At 47.4% G+C, this 26,373-nt stretch overlaps 1 protein-coding gene across 3 annotated transcripts in view; it reads left to right on the forward strand.

The window, feature by feature from the left end:
• LOC139233188 (AP-3 complex subunit sigma-1) overlaps nucleotides 1-26,373 on the forward strand; it is a 150,625-nt gene that overhangs the window by 35,834 nt on the left and 88,418 nt on the right. For all 3 annotated transcript variants that reach the window (XM_070863889.1, XM_070863896.1, XM_070863866.1), the window contains exon 3: nucleotides 1,407-1,518. In XM_070863889.1, coding sequence (XP_070719990.1) covers nucleotides 1,407-1,518 — 112 coding nt within the window. The remainder of the gene's footprint in view (nucleotides 1-1,406; nucleotides 1,519-26,373) is intronic.

A 26,373-nucleotide genomic window follows, 5' to 3' on the forward strand; every position in this document is an offset into this window, starting at 1 on the left:
CTAAAAATACTTTCTGTGGTAAATAACATGTATGTGTAGAATATCCGTGAAAATGGATACTGTGTAACTGTTCAAAGAAATTTGAAACCAGACTGCATATTGTGTTACATTGTGTTAACGTAACTTAAGCTCTATATAACTGTGTAAGGTAACCTGATGCTATTTTTTTGTTAAAAGCATCAGAGTTCAGGAGTAACATTGACTTTTTCCAAGTCACAAGTTTTTGACTGTTCTGTGCTTTTTGTAAATTTTCTTATGTAAATGTGGATGTTCAAATCTTGCATGGCTACTGTGCTAAACAAGCAGCTCATTTGACAAGGTTGACGATCAGATCTACCTCCCTCAAATGGGTTGTGTTTGAACAAACAAACCACTTCCTTTGTGGCCACAGTGCAGAGGTTTCCAAAGCACGGGTGCTATGCATTTTCTGTTTGAAAAATAGTGTATGCAATAAAGCACCGTGGGGCTGAAATTGTCCCCTTCTTTATGGGGCAGTAGGCCTTTCCGACCGGGAGCAGGCGGATGATCCGACCCATGCGAAATTGTCCCAGGGCCAGGGGCGCCCTGTATTTCCGCCCCGCCCGGCACTCCGACCCGTTGTTGTGCACGTGCTGACCCCTGACCGCCTGGCAGTGACCCCTTTCCGCCCTGTGGGAACGTTGATGCCACCACACAAAGCTGTCAGAAGCTGGGCAGTGCGTCCGCCCTTAAAGGGTAGGGCACACCACTGCGGTGGCCATTTTATTTTAATTGTCGGCCGACTCTGCACTTTTGGGTGCTGGGCCGCTGACCTGACCAAAGCCGTCCCTGGTGGTCCAGTAGGTGCCACGTAGACCTCTCAGTATCTCTCCCCTTTAAGTGAAGGGGAGAGACGTTGCTACGCTTCAGCGCGGTGCTGATGACAATGCCCACCTTCCGCCCCGCTCCCAACTCGCTTCCGCCCCCCCCTGCTGCCCCAACACCGGCACGATGATTTTTTCCGGGAAAAGAGAGCAATTTTCCTATATTCCCCGCCCCATGGATCCCGGCGGTAATTATCCATCTAATTCCAATTATCTGCCCCAAATGGGGCGGCGGGCAATTTTGGCCCCGGTGTGTCTGTACCAGAATACACACCATAGAATTGAAGGTCAGAGGAGTGCCTTTCAAATCTTGTAAATGGTGTACTCAACTATTTATGCCACTTTCTGGAAATGGAGTTGCAACCAAAATACCAGTCTTACATTGCTCATCTTAAAAGTGAGTAACAGATTGTTCTAATTGACATTTATTAAGCAGTTGTTTGAAGAATAAATAGGGAAAGCTATATGTAATATGTAAAATAAAACTATTTTGCTGGATGATAAAAGCTGTGCCTTGATGTAAGTTATAACTTTTTTTGTTTTCTGTAATTTTCTTTGTTACAGGTTAATTGGGGGTGCAGATAATAAACTTATTTACAGACATTATGCAACTTTATATTTTGTCTTCTGTGTGGATTCTTCAGAAAGTGAACTGGGCATCCTGGACCTAATTCAGGTATGTGTGCCTGTTGTCTCAGCTTTAATCAGGTATCCGGTAAAGACATTGGAGTTGATCACAAACCACTTCAGCTCTCGATGATAGACACCTGTTCAGGTACAAGTGAATAGAATCTGCAGCAGTTACCAGCTGCACAGAATTGTACAAGTTTCTGATCTTTGCACTGTAACTTCAGTTATGTAGGACTCGGGACTAAAATTGTGGAGTGGCGACGTGATCGATATTCGACTTGGTGGATTGAAGAAGTTTGTGTGGGTGTTGGGGCACAGTGCCCAACTCTACTGCATTGTTGTACCATGAATAATGACATCAGAAGCTAAATACAGATAAGGAAGTTATTTGCCCATCTTCGCTTACCCATCTAGAGGAAAAAATGTCTCTTCTGTCCCACCCTGCAACTGCTTTATTTTACAGAGAACAGCCCATACCGAACACTTTCTCATTTGTTCTGGCTTTAGTTACAACATGAAATCATATTGCTTTATCCTAATTTGATACTAATTACAGATACAGACAAGTAGATGCATAAGCCACTTGGTCTAATTCCATTTCCCTAGTTACTCCCCATACCCATTATCCTCTTTTTCATGCAACTAGCTAATTCCATTTTCAACAGCAGTTTGTGGCAGAGAATTCCACATTCTTACCTCTGTCAATATTTTTCTAACCTCCCCATTAATTCTTTCGGTGATTATCAATCACTTTCTTGGCAACCAATGGAAACAAGCTATCACTATTATCTCCATCGTAACCCATCCTAATCTTGAAGACTTCTTTCAGGTTATTCCTCAACATTATCCACTCCATTGAGAAAATCCATATCTTCTCAAGTCTCTTCATAATTGTAACCTCTCCTCCCTCAATATCTGGTGAATTTACATTGTACTTTTACATTGATTTTATATCCTTCCTATAATGGTATACCCAAAATTGTACACAATAGTCCAACTGTGGCTTATCTTGTACTTTGTACAACATTAGTTCCTAGTTTTTGTACTCTAGGTTTGTAGATACAAAATCAGTGATTGAGTTGGCCTTTTTAATGGCCTTATCTATGTGCACTAATGACCTTTGTCTTTGCACACTAAGGCTTCTGGACTCCATTTAAAATCTTACAATTTAAGATGTACTTATTTCCTCTATTGCTGCTGAAATGTATTGCTTCAGGGTTCTCTATATTGAACTGGACCTGCCATCTATCTGCTGATCCTGCTGTCTGTTATGTTCAGAATAACTCCATGAGACTGTGTTGTGAACACAAACCATTGTGACCTTGGTCTCTTTAATATAACTAAAGTGAGGCAGTAACGTGGTGGCCTGCCTTTTATACCTGCTTGCACCAGGGTACACAGGTGACCCATAGGTCTCCTACAGGTGTGCCCTCTAGTGATTCACATACATAACATCACTTCCCCCCACCCCCCCCCCTCCCCCAAAGTCTTGAGTACAAGTTATGTTATTTACAGGTTGAGGCGGTCTGCATTCCCTGGTCGATCGCGTGAGTTGACATCCTGGCATGGGTAAGTTGGTCGGGTCATCACTGCACGGCAGCTCGGCTGGTCTGGTTGGACTGTCTGACAAAGTGGATTCATTCTCGTGGTTGCCAGCGAGGTCAATTGCTGTTTGGGTGTGTGATGGTGGGGTCTTCCTCAAACTATTCTTGGTAGTCCGTGAATCGCAGTTTGGTCTGATCCAAGTGTTTTCTGCACGTTTGCCCATTCAACAATTTCACAACAAACACTCTATTCTCCTTCTTGGCTAAGACAGTGCCAGCAAATCCACTTGGGACTGTGACCATAATTTAGAACAAACACCGGGTCATTGACTTCAATGTCACGTGAGGTCGCCGTGCGATCATTGTACACTTTATGCCTGTGCCGCCGGGTTTCTACGTGATTATTGACGTCCGGGTGGACTAAGGAGAGCCAGGGTTTTAGTGCTCTCTTCATTAACAATTCTGCAGGGGAAACCCCGGTGAGCGAGTTAGGGTTAGTGGGGGCGCGTTCGGTAGCTGAGCAGCACCCTAGATAACCGGGTCTGCAAGGAGCCGTCCGTTACGCGTCTCAAGCTTTGCTTGATTGTTTAGACTGCCCGTTCCGCTTCGCCATTGGATGCAGGTTTAAATGGGGCAGATCCTGACATGCTTGATGCCATTGCGGGTCATGAACTCGTTGAATTCCGAGCTGGTGAAACATGGTCCATTGTCACTGACATGGATGTCGGGCAAACCATGGGTGGCGAACATGGCCCTGAGGCTTTCAATGGTGGAAGTGAACGTACATGATATTATTATACATTCAATCCATTTTGAGTAAGCGTGCACTGCTACTAGAAACATCTTCCCTAGAAAGGGGCCAGCGAAATCTACGTGGACCCTGGACGACGGTTTGGAGGGCCATGGCTCGGGGGCCTCCCTGGGTACGTTGCTCAGCTGTGAGCAAGTGTCGCATTGGTGTACGCATGATTCTAATTCGGATTCAATGCCGGGCCACCAGACGTGTGACCTGGCGATAGCCTTCATCATGACTATGCCTGGGTGGGTACTGTGTAGGTCGCATATAAACGTTTCCCTGCCCTTTTTGGGCAAAATCACATGATTTCCCCATAGGAGGCAATCCGACTGCACTGACAGTTCGTCCTTGCGTCGGTGAAAAGGCTTAATTTCATAATTTCTCCAGGAACCCCCGACCAGCTCCCATTGAGGATGAGTCTCTTTACTAGTGATAACAGGGGGTCTTGGCTGGTCCAGGACCTGATCTGGCGAGCAGTGACGGGTGACCCCTCGCTCTGAAAAGCATCTATTACCAGAAGCAAGTCTGTGGGTTGTGCCATTTCCACACCGGTGGTGGGCAATGGCAGCCAATTGAGGGCGTCAGCGCAGTTCTCTGTGCCTGGTCTGTGGCGGATTACATAATCATACACAGACAATGTTAGTGCCCATCTTTGGATGCGGGACGAAGCATTGGTGTTGATACCTTTGCTTTCTGAGAGCAGTGAAGTAAGTGGTTTGTGGTCGGTTTCGAGCTCGAACCGGAGACTAAATAGATATTGGTGCATTTTCTTAACCCCGTATACACAAGCCAATGTTTCTTTCTCAACCATACTCTAGGCTCTTTCAGCCTTGGATAAACCTTTGGACGCATATGCAACCGGTTGCAGTTTGCCTGACACATTTGCTTGCTGTAACACACACCTGACGGCGCATCACATGCTAGTACTAAAAGTTTACATGGGTCATACAATACAAATAATTTGTTGGAGCATAGCAGGTTTCTGGCCTTGTTAAAGGCTGTTTCTTGAGATTTACCCCAAACCCAGTTGTCACCCTTGCGTAGCAGCAAATGCAAGGGTTCCAGCAAAGTGCTCAACCCCGGTAGAAAGTTAACTAAGTAGTTGAGGAGTCCCAGGAACGAACGCAGCTCCGTGGTCTGGGTGCATTCTTGATGGCCTCTGTCTTGGAGTCCGTGGGTCTGATACCGTCCGCCGCAATCTTTCTCCCCAGAAATTCGGCTGAAACGCTCTGTCCAGTCGCTTTAGAACTTCTTCCAAGTTGTGCAAAGCGGAGGACTTATTCGCAACGTAGCAGGGGGAAAGTCGTTCACCAAGCTAGACCTCACCTCCGCGTACATGACACAGGAGCTGGCTGAACCGTCAAAGAAGTTGATGTGCATCAACATGCATAGAAATGTAATCCGCCACAGACCAGGCACAGAGAACTACGCTGACTCCCTCAGCATAATGTTTCGGTGGTGTTTCGACCAGTGATCAAGATGTCGTCCTGGAACACCACTGTTCATGGAACCAATTTCAGCAGACTCTCCATGTTCCTCTGGAAGATGGCCGCCTCCGAGCGAATCCCATAGGGGCATCTGTGGTACACGAACAGTCCTTTGTGCGTGTTGATGCATGTCAACTTCTTTGACGGTTCAGCCAGCTCCTGTGTCATGTATGTGGAGGTGAGGTCTAGCTTGGTGAACGACTTTTCCCCCTGCTAGCGTTGCGAATAAGTCCTCCGCTTTGGGTAGCGGGCACTGGTCCTGTAACAAGACTCGGTTGATCGTCACCTTGTAGTCCCCGCAGATTCTGACCGTCCCATCGCTCTTTAGTACCGGCACGATTAGACTGGCCCACTCGTTGAACTCGACTGGCGATATGATTCCCTCTCGTTGAAGTCTGTCCAGCTTGATTTCCACTTTCTCTCGCATCACATAAGGGACTGCTCGGGCCTTGTGATGAACGGGCCGTGCCCAAGGAACAAGGTGGATCTGCACTTTGGCACCTGTGAAGTTGCCGATCCCTGGCTCAAATAACGGCGAGAATTTGTTTAGCACCTGGGCGCACAGGGCGTCATCCGCCGAGGACAGTGCTGTGATGTCGTCCCAGTTACACCCTTGCTGAGCCAGCTCTTGCCGAACAGCATTGGGCCATCGCCTGGTACAATCCATAGTGGTAAATCATGCACCATTCAGTCATATACTTTCACTGCCACACTGTTGATAACAGGTATGAGCTTTTTGGTTCAAGTGAGCAGTGTAGTGTGAATCGGGCTCAGTTTTGGCCTCTGTGCCTTGTTACTCCACAGTTTCTCAGGCCTTCTGGCTCATAATCGATTGACTCGCCTTCGTGTCCAATTCCATGGAGACTGGAATGCCGTTAAGTTTGACTTTTAATGTTATTGGAGGGCTTTTGGTTGTGAAGGTGTGTACCCATACACTTCCTTCTCATCCTCCGGTTGAGTTGCCTCTCCTGCTCGTGCAGTGTGATCCACGCTGGATCGGTCGCTCTCTGCTGACTTTGCCACGTGGTGAGTCCGAGGTCGCTTGCACGATTGCTGGAAGTACCCCATTGTTCTACAGCCCCTGCGTACATAGTGCTAGAAACGACATTGATGGGCTCTGTGACCGCCCCCGCAGTGCCAGCATGGTGTTAATGGATTCACATTAGCACTCCCCAGCGGCCTCTGAGTCACCCTTGGCCTGGCCTCTGTGGCCATGTGGGCCCTACCATGTACAGTCCTGCTGCTGAAGGCATTACTTTAAGCACAGTACTTGCCGGTGAGCTTCGATTCTGTGAAGATAACTGTTTCGTGTTGTCGTGTCGTGGATGTGAAGGCTTGGGCTATCGTGATGGCCTTGCTCAGATCCAGGGATTCGGCAGACAGTAGTTTGCGAAGGATGCCCTCATGGCCAATTCCAAGCACGAAAAAGTCTCAACATTTTCCCCCAAGGATCCTGCAAAGTCGCCATGTTCTGGCCTTCGGAGCGACGGTGCATATAAAAGCAATACCTGGCCATCAGGATGCTCTCCTTTGGCTTGAGGTGTTCCTTAGCCAGCGTGCACAGCTCTGCATACGATTTGTCCGTTAGTTTGACCGGTGCCAGCAAGTTCTTAAGGAGACCATGTACCGATGGTGCACATACGGTGAGGAGAATCGCCCTGTGCTTGATCTTTGTTTCAGCCGTGTCCAATTCGTTGGCCACAAAGTACTGGTCGAGGCGCTCAACGAAGGCTTCCCAATCATCACCCTCACCAAATCTCTCAAGAATACCAATGGCAGCCATTTCCGCGTGAAAGTTCGTGATCTGTAACTCGTCGCCAGTTGTTATGTTCAGAATAACATCACGAGACCATTGTGACCTTGGTCTCTTTAATATAACTCCAAAGTGAGGCAGCAATGTAGTGGCCAGTCTTTTATGCCTGCTTGCACTAGGATACACGGGTGACCCAAAGGTCTCCCACAGGTGTGCCCTCTAGTGGCAAGTCTTACACACAGGTGAGATTCACATACATAACATTGTCCTTCTGTGGTCTTTCACACTCCTTGCCACAATTTGCCATGCCTCCTAGGGGATGAAATTTGGCCCCCCGATAAGGCCTGAAAGCGGCGGCCATGGGGCGGCGCGGACTGGCCGGTGTTCGCGGAATTCACCTCCGGGCTTTTTGCTGCTGTATGAGGATTCACCCAGCTCCCCCCCCCCCCCGCCCCGCTCTTGCAGATGCGTTCTTAATGACGTCACCACAGTGGCTCTGCCCTGGAAGGAAAATACAGGTCGAAAGGTCTTGCGGCCGCCTGTTGGTGCCCCCGACAGTTTTTTGGGTCGATGCACAGTGCCGGCTCAAGACCGCCAGCAGACTTTAAAGGTGTGTTGCGTGCACCTCCATTTTTTTGGCCGAGAATTTTTTGGACTTCACATGTTGGTCAGTTGCCCTTTTCAGAGTGGTATTGAGTGCTGGTGGGCTAGGGCCCTCAATCTGTACAACACAGAGGCCTCATTGTGGAGGTTGTGCTTGCAGAGGCAATGGGCTTAGTGCTGGCAGCGGAATGCCTCCTGGACATTGTGTGCGGCAGGGAAGCACGCAGGAGAAGGCGGCACCGTCTCCAATGGCTCCAGAGGCAGCAGGAAAGGGACGTAGCAGACATGGATGCCCAACATGCAGAAGGCCACAGAAATGGCAACAGACCTGAACCCATAGAGGTGGCCCAGGAAGGACCTGCCGCCAGGAAGAGGGTCAGGTACTGCTGACGCCCTGCACCAGATAGTGGGTGAATTCGAAAGAAGGCAGGATGCACAGGAGGCAGATGCTTCCCAGCAGCAGGCTGCAGAGCAGAGAAGCAAGTCTTCCTCGATTCCAAGGGACTGCCTATGATGATGATGATGATGCAGAGGGCGAGGAGCAGCAAGTGCATGAGGGAGAAGGCAATGAGGCAGCTGCCATAGGAAGACCCGACCATAGATGTGGGGAGAGAAGGCCCTATCGTGCAAGAGTCTACAGGCAGCAGTTTTCGTTCATGGACCTGACTGATGACCAATGTCTCCGTAGAATTCGATTCCGGAAGGACATAGTCAGGGAGCTGCGCAATCTCCTGCAGCCAGATCTCCAGCCTCAGACATGGCTGAGGACAGCTCTGAGCGTCGCAACCAAAGTGACCATAGCACTCAATTTCTATGCCACTAGCTCTTTCCAATTTGCTACAGCAGACATATCGAACATTTCTCAGTTTGCCACTCATCGCTCCATCCTTCAAGTGACAGATACTCTCTATAAGAGGAGGAGCAATTACCTTTCCTTCCCAATGAGCAGGGAGAAGCAATTGGAGCGGCAGACCGGATTTGTGTGCATTGTGGGCTTCCCCAGGGTTCAGGGCACCATAGACTGCACCCACTTTGCATTGAGGGCGCCATAAAACAATCCCGAGATGTTCAGAAACCGCAAGGAATTCCATTCGCTCAACATGCAGCTGGTGTGCGACTACCACTGCAAAATCATGGCAGGTGATGCCCGGTATCCTGGCAGCAGCCACAATGCTTTCATCCTGCCGCCAGGAAGAGGGTCAGGTACTGCTGACAAGGGCTACCCACTGTGCACTTGGCTGCTGACTCCCCTTTGCAACCCCAGGACTGCTGCGCAGCAATCGTACAATAATTGTCATTAAACCACCAGGTGTATCATTTGAGCAGACCATCGGAATCCTCAAATCGAGATTCCGTTGCCTGGATCGCTCTGGTGGAGTGCTGCAGTACTCGCTTGAGTGGGTCTCCTTATTCATGGTGGTCTGCTGCATGCTTCACAATCATGGCAATCATGAGGGCACAACCATTGGAGGACCACCTGAGGAGACGCAGGAGGAGGAGGAGGAGGCGGCGTCTGAGGAGGACCAGGATGCAGGTCGCTGGCCACACAGGAGGCGGCATCTCCATCTAAACCCTGCAAGGCAAGTGCAGAACCGTCTCATTGTTGCTCGTTTCTGATGAGTTCATACCCACTTCACCCTGCATCTTTGCATCTCCATGGCCATCTCAATGAGCCCTTTCACACATCATTGCCCAGAGTGAAATGAGAGACCTGCACCGATATGGAAACACAAAATAAAGATTTATTACACAAGAAATAAAGGTGCAAAATCATACACAATCATTTCTCACTCTTGTTCATCTCCTTATAACCTCTCTTACGCATACCTATTTTGTAACTACGCCGCAGTGTCTCCCCTGTGGCTGCATAATTGCTCTGGTAAGGCTGCTGTATTTCAGATGTAGAAGATGTCTTTCTTGGATAGCCTCGACCAGCTCTGGCCCTGAAGGGGCCGGCTGAAAATTGGGCAGCCCCCTCCTTGGTGCGTTCAGTCATCCTTGTCTTGGGTGATTCCATGCTTGTCGGCAATGGTGGAGTGACAAGTCTGGGGTCAGGACTGCTGTGATCCTGAGAGAGCACATCATCATCGTCCTGGCCCAAGGAGCCTGCGCCACTTCCTGGGGGCAGCACATCACCATTGCCACCAATCTGAGGGAGCACAGGCCTGTGGTGTGGCGTGACACCAGAAGATTCCCCCATGGACTGGTGGACGTAGCTGTGATGGCAACAGTCAGCTCTTGTGAGGCATCCAGCTGAAACTGCATGAGAGACTGCAGAGACGACAGCAGTAAGACGCTCCGTGGCCTGTTGCCCAAAGTGCATAAGAGCATTCTCCACTTCCAGGGCTGCGGCTATCCTCTCCAAAGCAGCACTCAGTCGCTCGTGCTCTTGCGCCTGTGCTGTAATGGCAGCCGCCACATCTCCAACGGAGACGTAGCATCATAGCTGGATCCGCACGGTCACTCTGAGAGTCCACCATCGTCTGCACACTGGCAATGGTGGCTTCCATGGTGTGCGCAAAGCTGTCCACAATGTGGGAGACGGTCTCCTCCACGCTCCTGACCACTTGCGACAGGCTCTCCGGCACCCTTGCCATTGCCCCCAACATCTGTGAATGCATGGCCTCCACCCTTCTTTCCTAAGCCCCAACATCAATGGGCTCATAATGAGTCCTCTTCAGCAGAATTTGCGTGTGACCCCGTCCCCCGGAAAAATGGCACCCGAGGTTGCCATGGTCCTTCACCATACTGCAGTCCACTCTGCCCCAGTGCATCATCCAGTGCAGACCCCTCTGCTACATCTAACTGACCCGACCGTGTACTCCCAGTATCTGAGCTGGCGCTTGCAAGTGTAGGAAGCAGTGATGTGGTGCTGTCAGGAGTGTTCCTCTTCCTCATCGGATATGGGTGCAAACATATGAAGTTGCCTCTAGGTTGTTGTTGTGGCTTGCGCTCCCACTGGCCTCTAGGGTGTTCTCATGGCTATGGCTGCTGGTATCCTCGAGGCTGTCATCATGGCTTTGCCTCCTACTCACATCAGCAGTCTCTTCCTGGCTTTGGCTCACACTCGGGGTCTCATCTGCAATCATAAATGGTTCAAAAGCTCCCGTGAGGGTGAGGTAGGGCATTGCAGCATGCAGCCTGCAACTTGCACACTATCATATACTATCATAATTCGTTGTCATCACCAAATTTCAAAATCTCAGCTTGTATCCCAAGTTCAGAGGAGTTGTGTAAATAACATAAATAAGAGTGACCCTAACACACACATCTCTGGAATACTGCTTGCCAACTGTTGTTGAGTGTTGCTATCGACACGGAACACTGGATTTAAGCAGTTAGCATTTTGACGGACAGACTAGCCGACTTCTCAAACTTCTGTTTTTCTTTTTGCAAACAGCATGATTGGCTCTTCAAATATGAACTGAATATATGTTGTTGCTAAGTGTATGGTTGAATATATCGCTAAGTATTAAGAAGTATCTTTGATTTGATTCAGAAACTTAGGAAAGAGGGAAAACATTATAACTTTTCTCTAGAATATCCTGGAAGCAACACATTGGAAACAAATCAATCAATTGAGAGAAAGAAAACAAATCTAGGCTAAATGTTTAATACTTTATGATGAAGAATAGCAAGTATTGTTCTAAAGTAATAATTAAAAGAAAGGCAAAATAAAATATTAAAGAAGGAAAAGGAAATGGGAACTGGACAGTTACAACAAAAAAGCGGGTAATTGTTTTAAAATGTCATCATTTAATATGAGATCTGGACTGATGACATGGGCAGCTTTCTTAAATGCAAGTCCTTCTTACTCACAGAAAATGCTTGGTTTGATACTCACTTATAGTAGGCTCTATCCCACTGTATCTTGATATACCAGTGACGAAGGGCTGAATGGTCCACTCCTGCACTTATTTTCTATGTTTTTCAATGTGATTCTAACTATAGCCCTTGTTTAGAGCTCCCTCTGTCTTGCAAGCCCATGTACAACACCAGTTCTGACATTGCCCCTGGTTATAACATTACAGCAATATACTACTAGCTTTTAACTTGCTGCGAGCTAAATGTTCTTCCAGCCATTACGATTTCAAGTATTCTAATTCTTGTTAAGAGTACTCCAAAGGCTGCCTTGTTGGTGTGATCACTAAAGAGAAACTCATCAATTGTTAGTGTTTCCTCTTTCGTGGTTCGGTATCAAAAGGCAAGCTGATAGTCTGATACTCCAAGGTCCCTCTGTTCCTCTGCACATCTGTGTCCTGCCGTTTATTGTGTATTCCCTTGTCTTATTAGCCCTCCCCAAATTCATTACCCTCACACTTCTCCGGATTGAATTCCATTTGCCACTGTCTGCCCACCTGACCAGTCCATTAATATCTTCCTGCAGTCTACAGCTTTCTTCTTCATTATCAACCACACAGCCAATTTTTGTTTCATCTGCAAACTTCTTAATCACACCCCCTACATTCAAGTCCAAATCATTGATATATACCACAAAAAGTAAGGGACCTAGTACTGAGCCCTGCGGAACCCCATGTAGAGAAAGCAGATTATGACGTCCATTAGCGTGCAACGCTGATTTGAAGCCAGCACTGCCATTTTCGCCCTCAGTGCTGGAGCTAACACCCTCTCAACATGCATTCAGCAGCAGGAAGGACCACCTACCAATGATATTTAAAGGGATGATCACCAACTTTAAGGCAAGCTGCTTATTGATTTCTGCTGGCTCTGTGTAAGTTTGTAGAAGTGTTTGGTGCCTTCCAGAGTTGTGTACAGTTGGTGAGGTGATGGGGAGTGGTGCTGCAAGTGGAGAAGATCTTGGTTCTGACTTCAAGGGTTCTGGTCAGATCACTTGCTCCCAGTCATGGGTGCTGTAGTTGCCATCCCCCTTGGCCTGCAGCATGACAGGGCAATGGAGCAGAGGCAGCAAAGAAGAGGACAAGCTGCTTGCAAAGGGAGGAGGAGGAGGAGGAGGGGGAGGAGATGGGCTCTCAACAGGAGGCCTTACCCACCTAAGTTTTTCCAAGAGCAATTCTCTTGCCTCAGCCTGAGCCAGGAACTCTTGAGGCGCCTGCACTTTGAAGGAGGTGCTCACATAACTCTGCCACCTCGGACAACCAGACCTGCAGCCTCACACCAGGGCAAGGTCAGTGCTGTCATGGCTGTGAAGGTGATCGTGGCCCTGAATTTCTTCGCGTTGGGATCTTTCCAGGCTGGAGCAAGCAACATCTGTAACATCTCCCAGTTCGCCATCCACTGCTGCATAAGAGAGGTGACCGAAGCTCTTTATGCAAGGAGAGGGGACTTAATTGTTTTCTCTCTGACCACAGAGAAGCAGGCAGAATGTGCACATGGCTTTACCAGGAAAGTGGACTTCCCCATGGTGCAGGGCACCATTGACTGCACATGCGTGGTTTTGCGGGCGCCACATCTAAATGCTGAGATGTACCGCAACCGCAAAGGTTACCACTTGCTGAATGTGCAGTTGGTCAGCACATCATGATTGTGAATGCTGTGTGTCCTGGCAGCAGTCATGATGGTTTTATTCTGCATCAGTCCACTGTTCCCTCAGTCTTTGAGCCACCATGTCAAACCAGAGGCTGGCTGCTGGGTGATGATGGCTATCCCTTAACCACCTGGCTCGTGACTCCCCTCTGCAACACAACCACATGTGGCCAGCATGCGTACAATGAGAGCCGTGCTACCACACGAAACATCAGAGAGCAGCCCATTGTGCTGCTGAAGCAATGGTTCCGCTACCTGGACCACTCTGGAGGAGCCCCGCAGCACTCGTGTGTGTCCCCCGATTTTGTGGTGGTCTTCTGTATCCTCCAGACCCTGGACATCATGAGGGCACAGCCCTTGCCACCAGGGATATGACGAGCAGCTCAGGAGAAGGAGGCAACCAGCACATTCCCCTCTCCAGCCAGCTGTCAGTGATCGCCTCATTCGACTACGATTTCACTGAACACAATCCCAAATCCCCATTGTACAACAGTCACACACCTTGCCATCCCTCTGATGAAGACCATCACAGAGTCCTCTTGGCCGCAATGCCGAAATAAAAGTCACCAGAAGACACGGGAATCTGAAATTGCCCCTTTCTATAAGGTCGCCTGAAAGTGGTGGCCACGGGTCGGTACGGAATTGCCGCCGAGTCTCAGCGGAGGGGCCGCCATTTTGAAAATTGCTCTTACTCAGTTTTGGAGCAGTGTCCAGGACTGCTCCGCCGTGACATGCACGCATCGACCCCTTGGCTACCGGCGGGGACCCCTTCCCGAATTGCCTCGCGGGAATGGCCCCGCTGCCAGTCGGTGCCCCCGACAGCTTCTGCTGTTGGTACACTCTCTGTGACTTGGTGGCGCGGCTGGTCTTAAAAGGAAGGTAGTACTGCCAGCGATGCCATCTTATTTTTATTTGTCGGCCCACTGCCAGGTCAGGCTGATTATTAAGGCCGTAGATTCGGCTGGGCCGCCAACAGGCCGAAACCTTCCCTGGTGGCCCAGTGTTTGCTACTAATGTGGCTGCAGAGTTCGTAGCGGCCTTCTCCTTTTAATATCGTTGTGAAGCAGCAGTGTGATGACATCATCAGCTGATGCCTTGCAGCGTCGGTCACTCCACCCCGCCCCAATTCCACCCCCATGCTGAGGCCACTTTCACCCTGCTCAAAAAAAAAACCCGGAAGTGCTGAATTTCAATGGTTTGGCTGCCCCATGCATTGGGGTGGCCAGAACACATCGGAAACGGTAGGTGCGACTCATTTTGGGCGTGGACAATTTCAGCCCCAAACATTCCAAACCAACTTTATATATCAATCGATCTAATATTACATAAAGTCAACTATTCACCCTTGTGCATTTCCTTAGTGCCTGTCTTCTGTGTGCTTTTGCCTGTCCGAGTGCTCCTATGAAGTGTTACACCAGTGTCTGCAGCATGGGTGGTGGAAGGCGACTGACTTTCAGTGGGGAGACTGCAGATGACCTTGCAGGATGACCTCCAGTAGCTTTGGTCCTAGAAGGCTCGGCTTTAGATTGCACCACCTTAGCATGAGCAACAGCAGTCTGAGCTGGCTAGCCAACAGGTAACAGCAAAAGCATTGGCGGAGTGGCACTGGCGGGAGGACGAATTCTGTCCCCCAGGGTAGTGTCTCAGCAATCCTAGTAATCTGTTGGAGAGCAGGTCACTTGTGCCGTTGGTTCACCACATACATATCTCGTGTCTAATCTATCCTCAAGTTTCAGAGTGTTTGTATTTGAAAATTCAAAAATTCCTCCTCATCTCCATTTAAAATGGGCGACCCTTTGTTCTGAAACTATGTCCCCTAGTTCTAGATTTCCCCACGAGGGGAAACATCCTCTCTGCATCTACCCTGTCCAGCACCTTCACAATCCTCTGTTTCAATAAGATCACCCCTCATTCTTCTAAACTCCAGTGATTATAGGCCCAACCTGCTCAACCTTTCTTCATAAGACAACCCTTTCATCTCAGGAATCAACCAAGTGAAACTTCTCTGAACTGCCTCCAATGCAAGTTTATTACTCTTTAAATAAGGAGACCAAAACTGTACGCAGTACTCCAGGTGTGGTCTCACCAGCCCCCGGTACAGTTGTCGTAAGACTTGCCTACTTTTATACTCCATCCCCTTTGCAATAAAGGCCAACATTCCATTTGCCTTCCTAATTACTTGTACCTGCATACTTTTTGTGTTTCATGTACAAGGACCCCAGATTCCTCTGCACCGCAGCATTTTGTAGTCTCCATTTAAATAATTTATTTTTTTATTCTTCCTACCAACGTGGATAATCTCACATTTTCCCATATTATATTCCATTTGCCAAATTTTTGCCCACTCACTTAACCTATCTATATCCCTTTGCAGATTCATTGTGTCCTCTTCACAACTTGCTTTCCCACTTATCTTTGTATCATCAGCAAATTTGGCTACATTACACTTAATCCCTTCATCCAAATCATTAATATAGATTGTAAATAGTTGAGGCCCCAGCACTGATCTATGTGGCACCCCACTAGTTACAGTTTGCTGACTTTCTGTTCTCTGTTAGTTAGCCAATCTTCTATCCATGCTATAATATCTTACCACCAACCCTGTGAGCTCTTGTCTTGTGCAGTAACCTTTTATGTGGCATCTTATCGAATGCCTTCTGGAAATCCAAATACACAACATCTACTGGTTCATCTTTATCCACCCTACTCGTTACATCCTCAAAGAGCTCTAGCAAATTTGACACACATGATTTCCCTTTCATAAAACCATGCTGACTCTGCTTGACTGTATTATGAGTTTCTAAATATCCTGCTACTACTTCCTTAATAATGGACTCCAGCACTTTCCCAATGACAGATGTTAGGCTAACTGGTCTATACTTTTGTGCTTTCTGTCTTCCAACTTTCTTGAATAGAAGCGTTAGATTTGTGGTTTTCCAATCCGAAGCGACTTCTCCAGAATCCAGGGAATTTTGGTAGATTACAACCAATGCATGCACTATCTCTGCTGCCACATCTTTTAAGACCCTAGGATGCAAGCCATCAGGTCCAGGGGACTTGTCCACCCTTAGTCCTATTAGTTCACCCAGTACTTTTTTTGTAATGATAGTAATTGTTTTAAGTTCCCCCTCCCTTTAGCCCCTTGATTATCTATTATTATTGGGATGCTTTTCATGTCTTCTATCATGAAGACCGACGCAAAATATATATTCACAGTCTCTGCCATTTCCCTGTTCCCCATTATTAATTGCCCAGTCTCATCTTCTAAGGGACCAAAGTTTACTTTAGCTACTCTCTTCCTTTTTATATTACTGTAGAAATTCTTACTGTCTGTTTTTATATTTCTTGCTAGTTTACTCTCATAATCTATTCTTTTTTTTTAGTCCTTTGCTGGTTTCTAAAACTTTCCCAATCCTTTGGCCTACCACTAATCTTCGCAACATTGTGTGCCTCTGTTTTTAATTTGATTCCATCCTTAACTTCCCTAGTTAGCCACGGATGATTCATCCTTCTCAAAGTTTTTCTCATTGGGATATATCTTTGCTGAGAGTTATTAAATATCTCCTTAAATGTCTGTCACTGCTTATCTATCGTCTTACCCTTTAATCTATTTTCCCAATCCACTTTAGCCGATTTTGTCTTCATACCTTTGTAATTGCCTTTATTTAAGTTCAGGACTCTAGTTTGAGACCCAAGTTTCTCACCCTCAAAGTGAATTTGAAATTCTAACATGCTCTGATCTCTCTTTCCTAGAGGATCCTTTATTGTGAGTTCATTAATTAATCCGATCCCATTACACAGTACGAGATCTAAAATAGCCTGCTCCCTGGTAGGTTCCACAATGTATTGTTCGAAGAAACCATCCCGAATACACTCTATGAACTCTCCCTCAAGGCTACCTTTGCCAATTTGATTTGTCCAATCTATATGAAGATTAAAATCGCCCATGATTATTGCAGTACCTTTCTTACAAGCCTCCATTATTTCTTGATTTATACTTTGTCCTAAAGTGTAGCTATTGTTAGGGGGCCTTGTAAGGGGAGCTTGGGGTGTGGGTTCGAATCCACACTCCCCTTGGGTTCTGTACGTGCGATTTATGAGGGTGGGTGAGTAATGAGGCACCAGACACAGTGGGTAAGAGTACAAATGGCTAATGTTTATTTAGAATAGCAAACACAAAGATAGAGGGCAATTACAAAGAGGTCATAAAATGGCAGTAATGGCAAAATCTCATTCAACAACCCGAAAAATCTCTCAACAGGGAAGGGGAAAACAAGAGGTTAAAACATAACTCACACACAACCACACCTTCCACTCCCACCCTTCCTACCAATTCCTATCCTACATTGAGTCTGTGAGGGGGTTTGTGCTATACTCACAATCCTATCAATTCCGGGGTTCTATAGCACTTATTTCAGCTCAGGGTCCCTCTGGGGTGGGTTTTATGTTATTGTTCAGTTTTCCTCTTCGATGTTGCGTCGGTTTCTTCTATTTGCCTCTCGGTTATCGTCAGACTACAGCTGTGAATCCAGGTTATTGAACCAGGTGTCCAGGTCTGCACAGCTCTGCCCCAGCCTGATGCTTCGGCTATTCTCACCCTGTCCAGTGTGTTCAGGGCTAACAGCAGCACCTGCTGCCACTTACCACCCAGGAGGTTGGCTCGTGGGTTTTTAGTCTCGACCAAAATCAAAGTTTGCAAAACTCTCTCAGCTCCTTCACCCCTACCCCTCCCCCCCCAGCAGCCCTTTCAAGAACTAACCCCATACTGTTTTTCTCCACAACTCCTGCAAGTCTTTTCCTCTCCACCACTGTCTTTCTCCACCACTGTCTTTCTCCACCACTGTCTTTCTCCACCACTGTCTTTCTGGTGGTTCTGTGTCCTATATTTGTATTCAATTCAGTTCTGGTCTTTTCGCGCTCAAACCCAGTGGTGGTTCATTGTGTAAGTTTGGGCGGGGAGATAGCTTTGAATATTTAATCAGAAGATGTCACAGGTACACGCAGGTGTGAGACCAGGGTATTGTTTCAGTGCACGTGGGTGACGGGAAGTCTGTGGGTCCTTTGTTATAGTCCTGGGAGTCAGTGGGCCATTCCTGCAGTGATTCATAGTTTTGATTCAGAGCTATTGTCCATATTAATTAGGTAGATAATGGCCCACATTCGTAGTTTGATTTGCGGGGGAAGTCATTTTCAAACTGGGTCGGGGAGTCCTTATTGGTTGAAGATTCCCCACTTCAGGCCCAACTCGACCCCTGATTGGCCTGCCAGAATGCACTTTTCCCCCATTGGCCAGTGCCTCGGTCTCACTTGTGAGCCAGACTCCACAATGTCTGTATCCGCCCACACGTTTTCCCAGCCTGCTTTTATTTGGCCAAAAATGTTAATTTAGTGTATGGAACGATCCTATGTTAGTTTTCTTGTCCTTATGGTGTTTCAAATGCGGCTGTGGATTTTTGAACCTTACAGCCTATAGACTACTCCCACCAGTGACTTCTTTCCCTTATTATTTCTTATCTGCACCCAAACTGATTCTATTGATCTTCTGCACCAATCTAATTTCTTACTACTGCATTGATCTCATCCTTTATTAACAGAGCTATCCCACCTCCTTTTCCTTTCTGTGTGTCGTTCCAAAATGTTGAATACCCCTGAATATTCAGTTCCCAGCTTTGGTCACCTTGCAACTATGTCTTGGTAATGTCTATCAGATCGTACCCATTTACTTCTATTTGTGCAGTCAGCTCATCTATCTTGTTCCGAATGCTGTGTGCATTCAGATAAAGAGTTTTAAATTTTGTCTTTTTACCATTTTTCCCTACTCTGACTTTACTTTCTGGTGCAGCACTCTTATGTTTATGTGCTCTGTCCCTTCCTGTCACACATTGCTTATCATTACCCCTATTGCTACCCTGCACTATATTGCCTTCTCCTTTCTCTGACTTTTTAAATTTCACCTTACCCAAACCACTTCTTCCTCTTCCACTTCTTGCTCCTGCACCACTGCCTGGTCAGATTGGAGTTCTTGGCTATCTGAAAGGAAAAAAGCACAAGGATAAGGTTCTGATGAGGGGAGGCTGGGGTGGTGGGGTGATGGAAACAAGAGGTGCATGCTTACACCATCTGCAGTTTGTGAGTCACAAGAGATCATGGAATGAGGGTATAGTGTTTTTGGACTGGAGGAAGGTATACAGTGGTGTTCCAAAGGCGTCGGTTCTAAGAGCACTGCCATTGATATATATTAATGACTTGGATGTGGGTGTACAGGGAACAATTTCAAAATTTGCAGATGACGCGGAACTTGGACGTATAGTGAACAGTGAGGACGATAGTGATGCCCTTCAAGAAGGCATAGACAGGCTACTGGAAGGGGCAGACATGTGGCAGATGAAATTTGATGCAGCAAAGTGTGAAGTGAAGCATTTTGGTAGAAAAATAAACTAAAGGGTTCAATCCTAAAGGGGGTGCATGAACAGAGAGACATAAAGAAGATAAGAAATAGGAACAGGAGTAGGCCATACGGTCGCTCGAGTCTGCTCCGCCATTCAGTAAGTTCATGGCTGATCTGATCATGGAATCAGCTCCACTTCCCTGCCCACTCCCCATAACTCCTTATCCCCTTATCGTTTAAGAAACTGTTTATTTCTGTCTTAAATTTATTCAATGTCCCAGCTTCCACAGTTCTCTCAGGCAGCGAATTCCACAGATTAACAAACATAGAAACATAGAAAAATAGGTGAAGGAGCAGGCCCTTCGAGCCTGCACCACCATTCCATGAGATCATGGCTGATCATTCACCTCAGCACCCCTTTCCTGCTTTCTCTCCATACCCCTTGATCCCTTTGGCCGTAAGGGCCATATCTAACTCCCGCTTGAATATATCCATTGAACTGGCATCAACAACTCTGCGGTAGAGAATTCCACAGGTTAACAACTCTGAGTGAAGAAGTTTCTCCTCATCTCAGTCCAAAATGGCTTACCCTTTATCCTTAGACTGTGTCCCCTGGTTTTGGACTTCCCCAACATCGGGAACATTCTTCCTGCATCTAACCTGTCCAATCCCGTCAGAATTTATATGTTTCTGTGAGATCCCCTCTCATCCTTCTGAACTCCAGTGAATACAGGCCCAGACAATCCAGTCTCTCCTCATATGTCAGTCCTGCCATCCCGGAAATTAGTCTGGTGAATCTTCGCTGCACTCCCTCAATAGCAAGAACATCCTTCCTCAGGTTAGGAGACCAAAACTGAACACATTATTCCAGGTGAGGTCTCAGCTGCAGTAAGACCTCCCTGCCCCTATACTCAAATCCCCTAGCTATGACGGCCAACATACCATTTGCCGCCTGCAGTACCTGCATGCCAACTTTCAATGACTGATGAAACATGACACCCAGGTCTCGTTGCACCTCCTCTTTTCCTAATCTGCCGCCATTCAGATAATATTCTTTGTGTTTTTGCCACCAAAACGGATAACCTCACATTTATCCACATTATACTGCATCTGCCATGCATTTGCCCATTCACCTAACCTGTCCAAGTCACCCTGTAGCCTCTTAGCATCCTCCTCACAGCTCACAGATAGATTTTTAACTAATAAGGGAATTAAGGGTTACGGGGAGCCGGCGGGTAAGTGGAGCTGAGTCCACGGCCAGATCAGCCATGATCTTGTTGAATGGCGGAGCAGGCTCAAGGGGCTAGATGGCCTACTCCTGTTCCTAATTCTTATGTTCTTATGTTCTCACACCGCCACCCAGCTTAGTGTCATCTGCAAACTTGGGAGATATTGCACTGAATTCCTTCATCTAAATCATTGATGTATATTGTAAATAGCTGGGCTCCCTGCGGCACCCCACTAGCCTGCCATTCTGAAAAGGACCCATTTATCCTGACTCTCTGCTTCCTGTCTGGCAGCCAGTTCTCTATCCACGTCAGTACATTACCCCCAATACATGTGCTTTAATTTTGCACACCAATCTCTTGTGTGGGACTTTGTCAAAAGCCTTCTGAAAGTCCAAATACACCACATCCACTGGTTCTCCCTTGTCCACTCTACTAGTTACAGCCTCACAAAATTCTAGAAGATTTGTTAAGTATGATTTCCCTTTCATAGATCCATGCTGACTTGGACCGATACGGTCACTGCTTTCCAAATGCGCTGCTGTTTCATCTTTAATAATTGATTCCAACGTTTTCCCCACTACTGATGTCAGGCTAACTGGTCGATAATTCCTGGTTTTCTCTCCCTTTTTTTAAAAAGTGGTGTTACATTAGCTACCCTTCAGTTCATAGGAACTGATCCAGAGTTGATAGACTGTTGGAAAATGATCATCAATGCATCCACTATTTCTAGGGCCACTTCCTTAAGTACTCTGGGATGCAGACTATCAGGCCCTGGGGAATTATCGGCCTTCAATTCCATCAATTTCCCTAACACAATTTCCCGCGTAATAAGAATTTCCTTCAGTTCCTCCTCCTCACTAGACCCTCGATCCCCAATATTTCCGGAAGGTTATTTGTGTCTTCCTTCGTGAAGACAGAACCAAAGTATTTGTTCAACTGGTCTGCCATTTCTTTGTTCCCCATTTATAAATTCACCTGATTCTGACTGCAAGGGACCTACATTTGTCTTCACTAATCTTCTATGGCACCCTCTGAGAGAAGAAATTCCTCCACATCTCTGTTTTAAATGGGCGGCCCCTTATTCTCAGATCATGCCCTCTAGTTCTAGTCTCCCCCATCAGTGGAAACATCCTCTCTGCATCCACCTTGTCAAGCCCCCTCATAATCTTATGCGTTTTGATAAGATCACCTCTCAATCTTCTGAATTCCAATGAGTAGAGGCCCAACCTGCTCAACCTTTCCTCATAAGTCAACCACCTCATCCCCAGAATCAACCTCGTGAACCTTCTCTGAACTGCCTCCAAAGCAAGTATATCCTTTTGTAAATATGGAAATCAAAACTGCACGCAGTATTCCAGGTGTGGCCTCATCAATACCTTGTATAACTGTCGCAAGACTTCCCTGCTTTTATACTCCATCCCCTTTGCAATAAAGGCCAAGATACCATTGGCCTTCCTGATCACTTGCTGTACCTGCAAACCATCCTTTTGTGTTTCATGCACAAGAACCCCCAGGTCCTGCTGTACTGCAGCAATTTTCAATCTTTCTCCATTTAAATAATAATTTGCTCTTTGATTTTTTTTTCTGCCAAAGTGCATGACCTCACACTTTCCAACTTTATACTCCATCTGCCAAATTTTTGTCCACTCACTTAGCCTATCTATGTCCTTTTGCAGATTTTTTGTGTCTTCCTCATACATTGCTTTTCCTCCCATCTTTGTATCGTCAGCAAACTTGGCTACGTTACACTCAGTCCCTTCTTCCAAGTCGTTAATATAGATTGTAAATAATTGGGGTCCTAGCACTGATCTGTGCGGCACCCCACTAGTTACTGGTCGCCAACCCAAGAATGAACCATTTATCCTGGCTCTCTGTTCTGTTAGTTAGCCAATCCTCTATCCCAGGCGGAATGGCCTCCGATGTACTTACCTGCGCCGATTTCTTTAACTCTCTGCAAGGGTTTTCTCGAGTGGCCACATACGCTGGCCTAAGTAGAAAAGTTACCTAAATGGCCAGAACTGGCCTAGGTGGCTGGTAACGCCCCCTTTTGAGCAACGAAGTCAGTTACACTGGTGCAAATTGATTGGGGAAACTGGGGATTTTTAAGTTAGGCCAGAAAAAGCAGCCTACTCCAAAAAAAAGAGCAAATACTGGGGAAAATTGAGCCCTATATTGCATTTGCCATGTTCTTGCCCTCTCACCTTAGTCTGTCTATATCCCCTTGAAACCTCTTTGCATCCTCCTCACAACTTGCATTCCCACCTAGCTTTGTATTATCAGCAAGCTTGGATAAATTACATTTGGTCCCCTCATCCAAATCATTGATCTAGATTATGAATAGCTGAGGCCCAACCACTAATCCTTGCAGTACCCCACTAGTTACGGTCTGCCAACCCAAAAATAACCCGTTTATTCCTACTCTCTGTTTTCTGTCCGTTAACCAATTTCAATCCATGCTAGTATATTACCCCCAATCCTATGAGCCCTAATTTGTCCAATAACCTTTTGTGTGGCACCTTATCGAATGCCTTCTGAAAATCCAAATACATGTCATCCACTGGTTTCCCCTTTATATATTAAGCTAGTTACAGCCTCAAAAATCTCTTAACAGATTTGTCAAACATGATATCCCTTTCATAAATCCGTGTTGACACTGCCCAATTGTGTTATTTTCTAAGTGTCTTGTTACCATGTCTTTAATAATAGATTCTTGCATTTTCTCTATTACTAATGTCAGGTTAACTGGTTCTGTAGTTCCCTGTTTTTTCTCTCCCTCCTTTCTTAAATAGTACGGTTACATTTGCAAACTTCCAATCGGTGGGAACTGTTTAAGAATCCATGGAATTTTGGAAGATGACAACCAATGCATCCACTATCTCTATAGTTACCTCTTTCAAAACCCTAGGATGTAGGCCATCGGGTGCAGGGGATTTATCTGCTTTCAGTCCCATTAATTTCTCCAGTACTATTTTTTTTTACTAATACAAGTTTATTTTAGTTCCTCATTCTCGCTAGATCCTTGGTTCTCCACTATTTAAGCAAGGTTTTTTGCATCTTCGGTGAAGATAGACACAAAAGGGTGGAAATTCGGTCGCGCCTCATTTGGGGCGCTAACCCAGGCAGAGCGGTAATTTTAGCGCCTTGAAAAAGTTTGTGCCCTCCGCCCAGAAATTCATCAGAATTGGTCGAAGAGCTGACAGGGGTGCTAAATCAGCCAACTCTGGTGTACAAAAGTTTGGTTGGTACATTCTGCGGACCCATTGCGCATGCGCCAATCTCCTAGTCAGACCCCAGGAACAGCCGACTCTTAAAGGCATGGCAACTCAGCTATAAGCATGCGCACTTAAAGAATTTCACTCACCTGAGTCCGGGAGGATGGATGCCGAGGCAACGAGCGCAACGCTTCTTGGCTGCAGCCTGTGAAGCGCTCTTGGAAGCCGTAGAACGACGGCAAGATGCCCTGCTGCCTGGAGGGGGAACGAAGGCCATTCCCCCAGAGTCTTCAGGAGGCTATGGCGGGAGGTGGCACAGCACGGCTCCGCCTGGGACACGGTGCCCAAGATGGCCACTCAATGTCAGAAAAAATTCAATGCCCTGACTAGGATCATCAGGGTGAGTACCCGTTACATTATCCTTGCAATGCCTTTATGTGAGCCTCACTGCTTGACACTTCCCACACCTTCTCTGTGTGTGCCAGGCCATGCTCCTTGTTGCTCTACACACCCTCAAAGCGCTCTCTAGCCTCCCCAGACATGAAACCGACAAGACCTTTTAAGTTTCCATATGCAGTCACAGGCCTTCTGCATCTTTCTTACTCATAGCTCCTTATGCCCAGACCCCACCTTTTACACATCCACTATGAGCTGCCACGCATGCTAAGATGCAGACATTGAGAGGTCACGACATCAGTAGTTGACTCACTTACTACAGACAGACATTGCACACAAGTAGCTACGCACCCGCTGACAACTTCTTACTTTGCTTATTGAAGGCCAAGCTCACCCACAACAGGCGAGAGCAGTAGAGGAGGGGAGCCAGACCTCCAGGACCTCGCCGCCATAGAGGAGCGAGCGTCTGCCCTCATGGGCCCAGCAATCAGAACAGTGATGGCTGGAGAGGCAGAGCCCCCGCAGGACACTGATGGTTTGTCAATGAGATGTCCGTTTTGTGTGACATGCCTTACAACATGTATCTGCAGAATAACGATGCCCACTCCCCAACTGCTACCCACACTTGTGTTGCTTTGTGCTTACAGATGATGAACCAAATGTGCCACCGCCTGCCCATCAGCCAGTGTCCTCACACAAGGGGGAGGATGTCGGGATGTCTCTCGCCACTGATCTGGAACCGACACCAGTGCCCGTGATTGGGGACAGCAGCTCGGGGGAGGGCACCATCAACTTCCGGGGCTTCCCAGATCCTGACGTTCCTGGACCCAGTGGCCTGCAGCAACGCACAGTGCAAGAGGAAGCTCGGGGGCCAGCTCTCCGGAGGGTAAGTCGGCCCAGGAGTCCTGCTAAGAGTCAGGCAGATGAAGACCTCGATTGGGAGGCTCTGAACAGTGAGTCATCGCAGATGCACCGTGAGATGATGGGAGCATTGGGGACTGTGCCGCAGAGCGTGGCTGCACTTGATGTGAGTGTGGCGGTGGCCACCTCCACCATGACCCATGCCCCTCAGCAATCCACTGAGACCATTGTTGCCTCTCTAGACCGGCAACTGGCCTCAGCAAGCGACAGTGGGGTCACAGAGGTCATAGTGCATGCCATCGTTGACATGGCAGCAGCCATGACATCACATGCCGAAGCCACGCAAAGTCATCATGATGTCATGCACACACTGGTTGCTGGCATCCACTCTCCAACTGCAGCGGTTCAAGCACAGACTGCAGCGTTACATGAGCTCCCAATGTTCCTTCAATCTCCGAGTGATGTCATGCAAGCTTTGTCTGCCCCTATCCTCTCTGTTCCCCACAGTTGGACGGGGAACAGACGGTGTCACAGGAGGTCAGCAATCTGTAGGGACAAATATTGCTCCTGATGCTCTGGCACCACCCCGGAGGAGTGGCAGTTTGTCGCTGGAAATGGAAGGTGCTGTCATTGCTCACGATGACAGCATTCCGGCTCCCGCCACTGCCAGTCCGCCGTTGCACCCGACATGGTCTACACCCAAGCCATCCCACATTGCTATTGCCCATCCTGAGGTGGGGCAGTCAGCAGTCGGCCGCTATGTCCAAAGCTGATCGAGGGAATCCTCCTAGGCCATCTGACCTGCATTCCTCAGACACACAGCAGGCCTCAAGCATCCTTGCTGCAGCCACTGAGGAACCATTGAGGAGGAGTAGTAGGCGAGGGACGGGGGGGGGGGGGTGAGGCAGTGGGGTGGCAAATGCCTACGTAAAACACATTAATTGAAGGTGTCCCTATGCGTACTATGTAAATAGTGGTGCACAAGTCACTCATATGTTACGATTTGAAGGTGCCGGTGCTCCATTTTGTATATTTCAGGGGAGCTGTTGTAGTCAAAATGGCCAAGGTCTGATGCTTCTGTGTTATTTTGTTTGAAGGGCTGGGTGCTCCATTTTGTTTTGTTTTAG

This window comes from Pristiophorus japonicus, chromosome 1 (assembly GCF_044704955.1).
Source record: "Pristiophorus japonicus isolate sPriJap1 chromosome 1, sPriJap1.hap1, whole genome shotgun sequence".
NCBI lineage: Eukaryota > Metazoa > Chordata > Chondrichthyes > Pristiophoridae > Pristiophorus > Pristiophorus japonicus.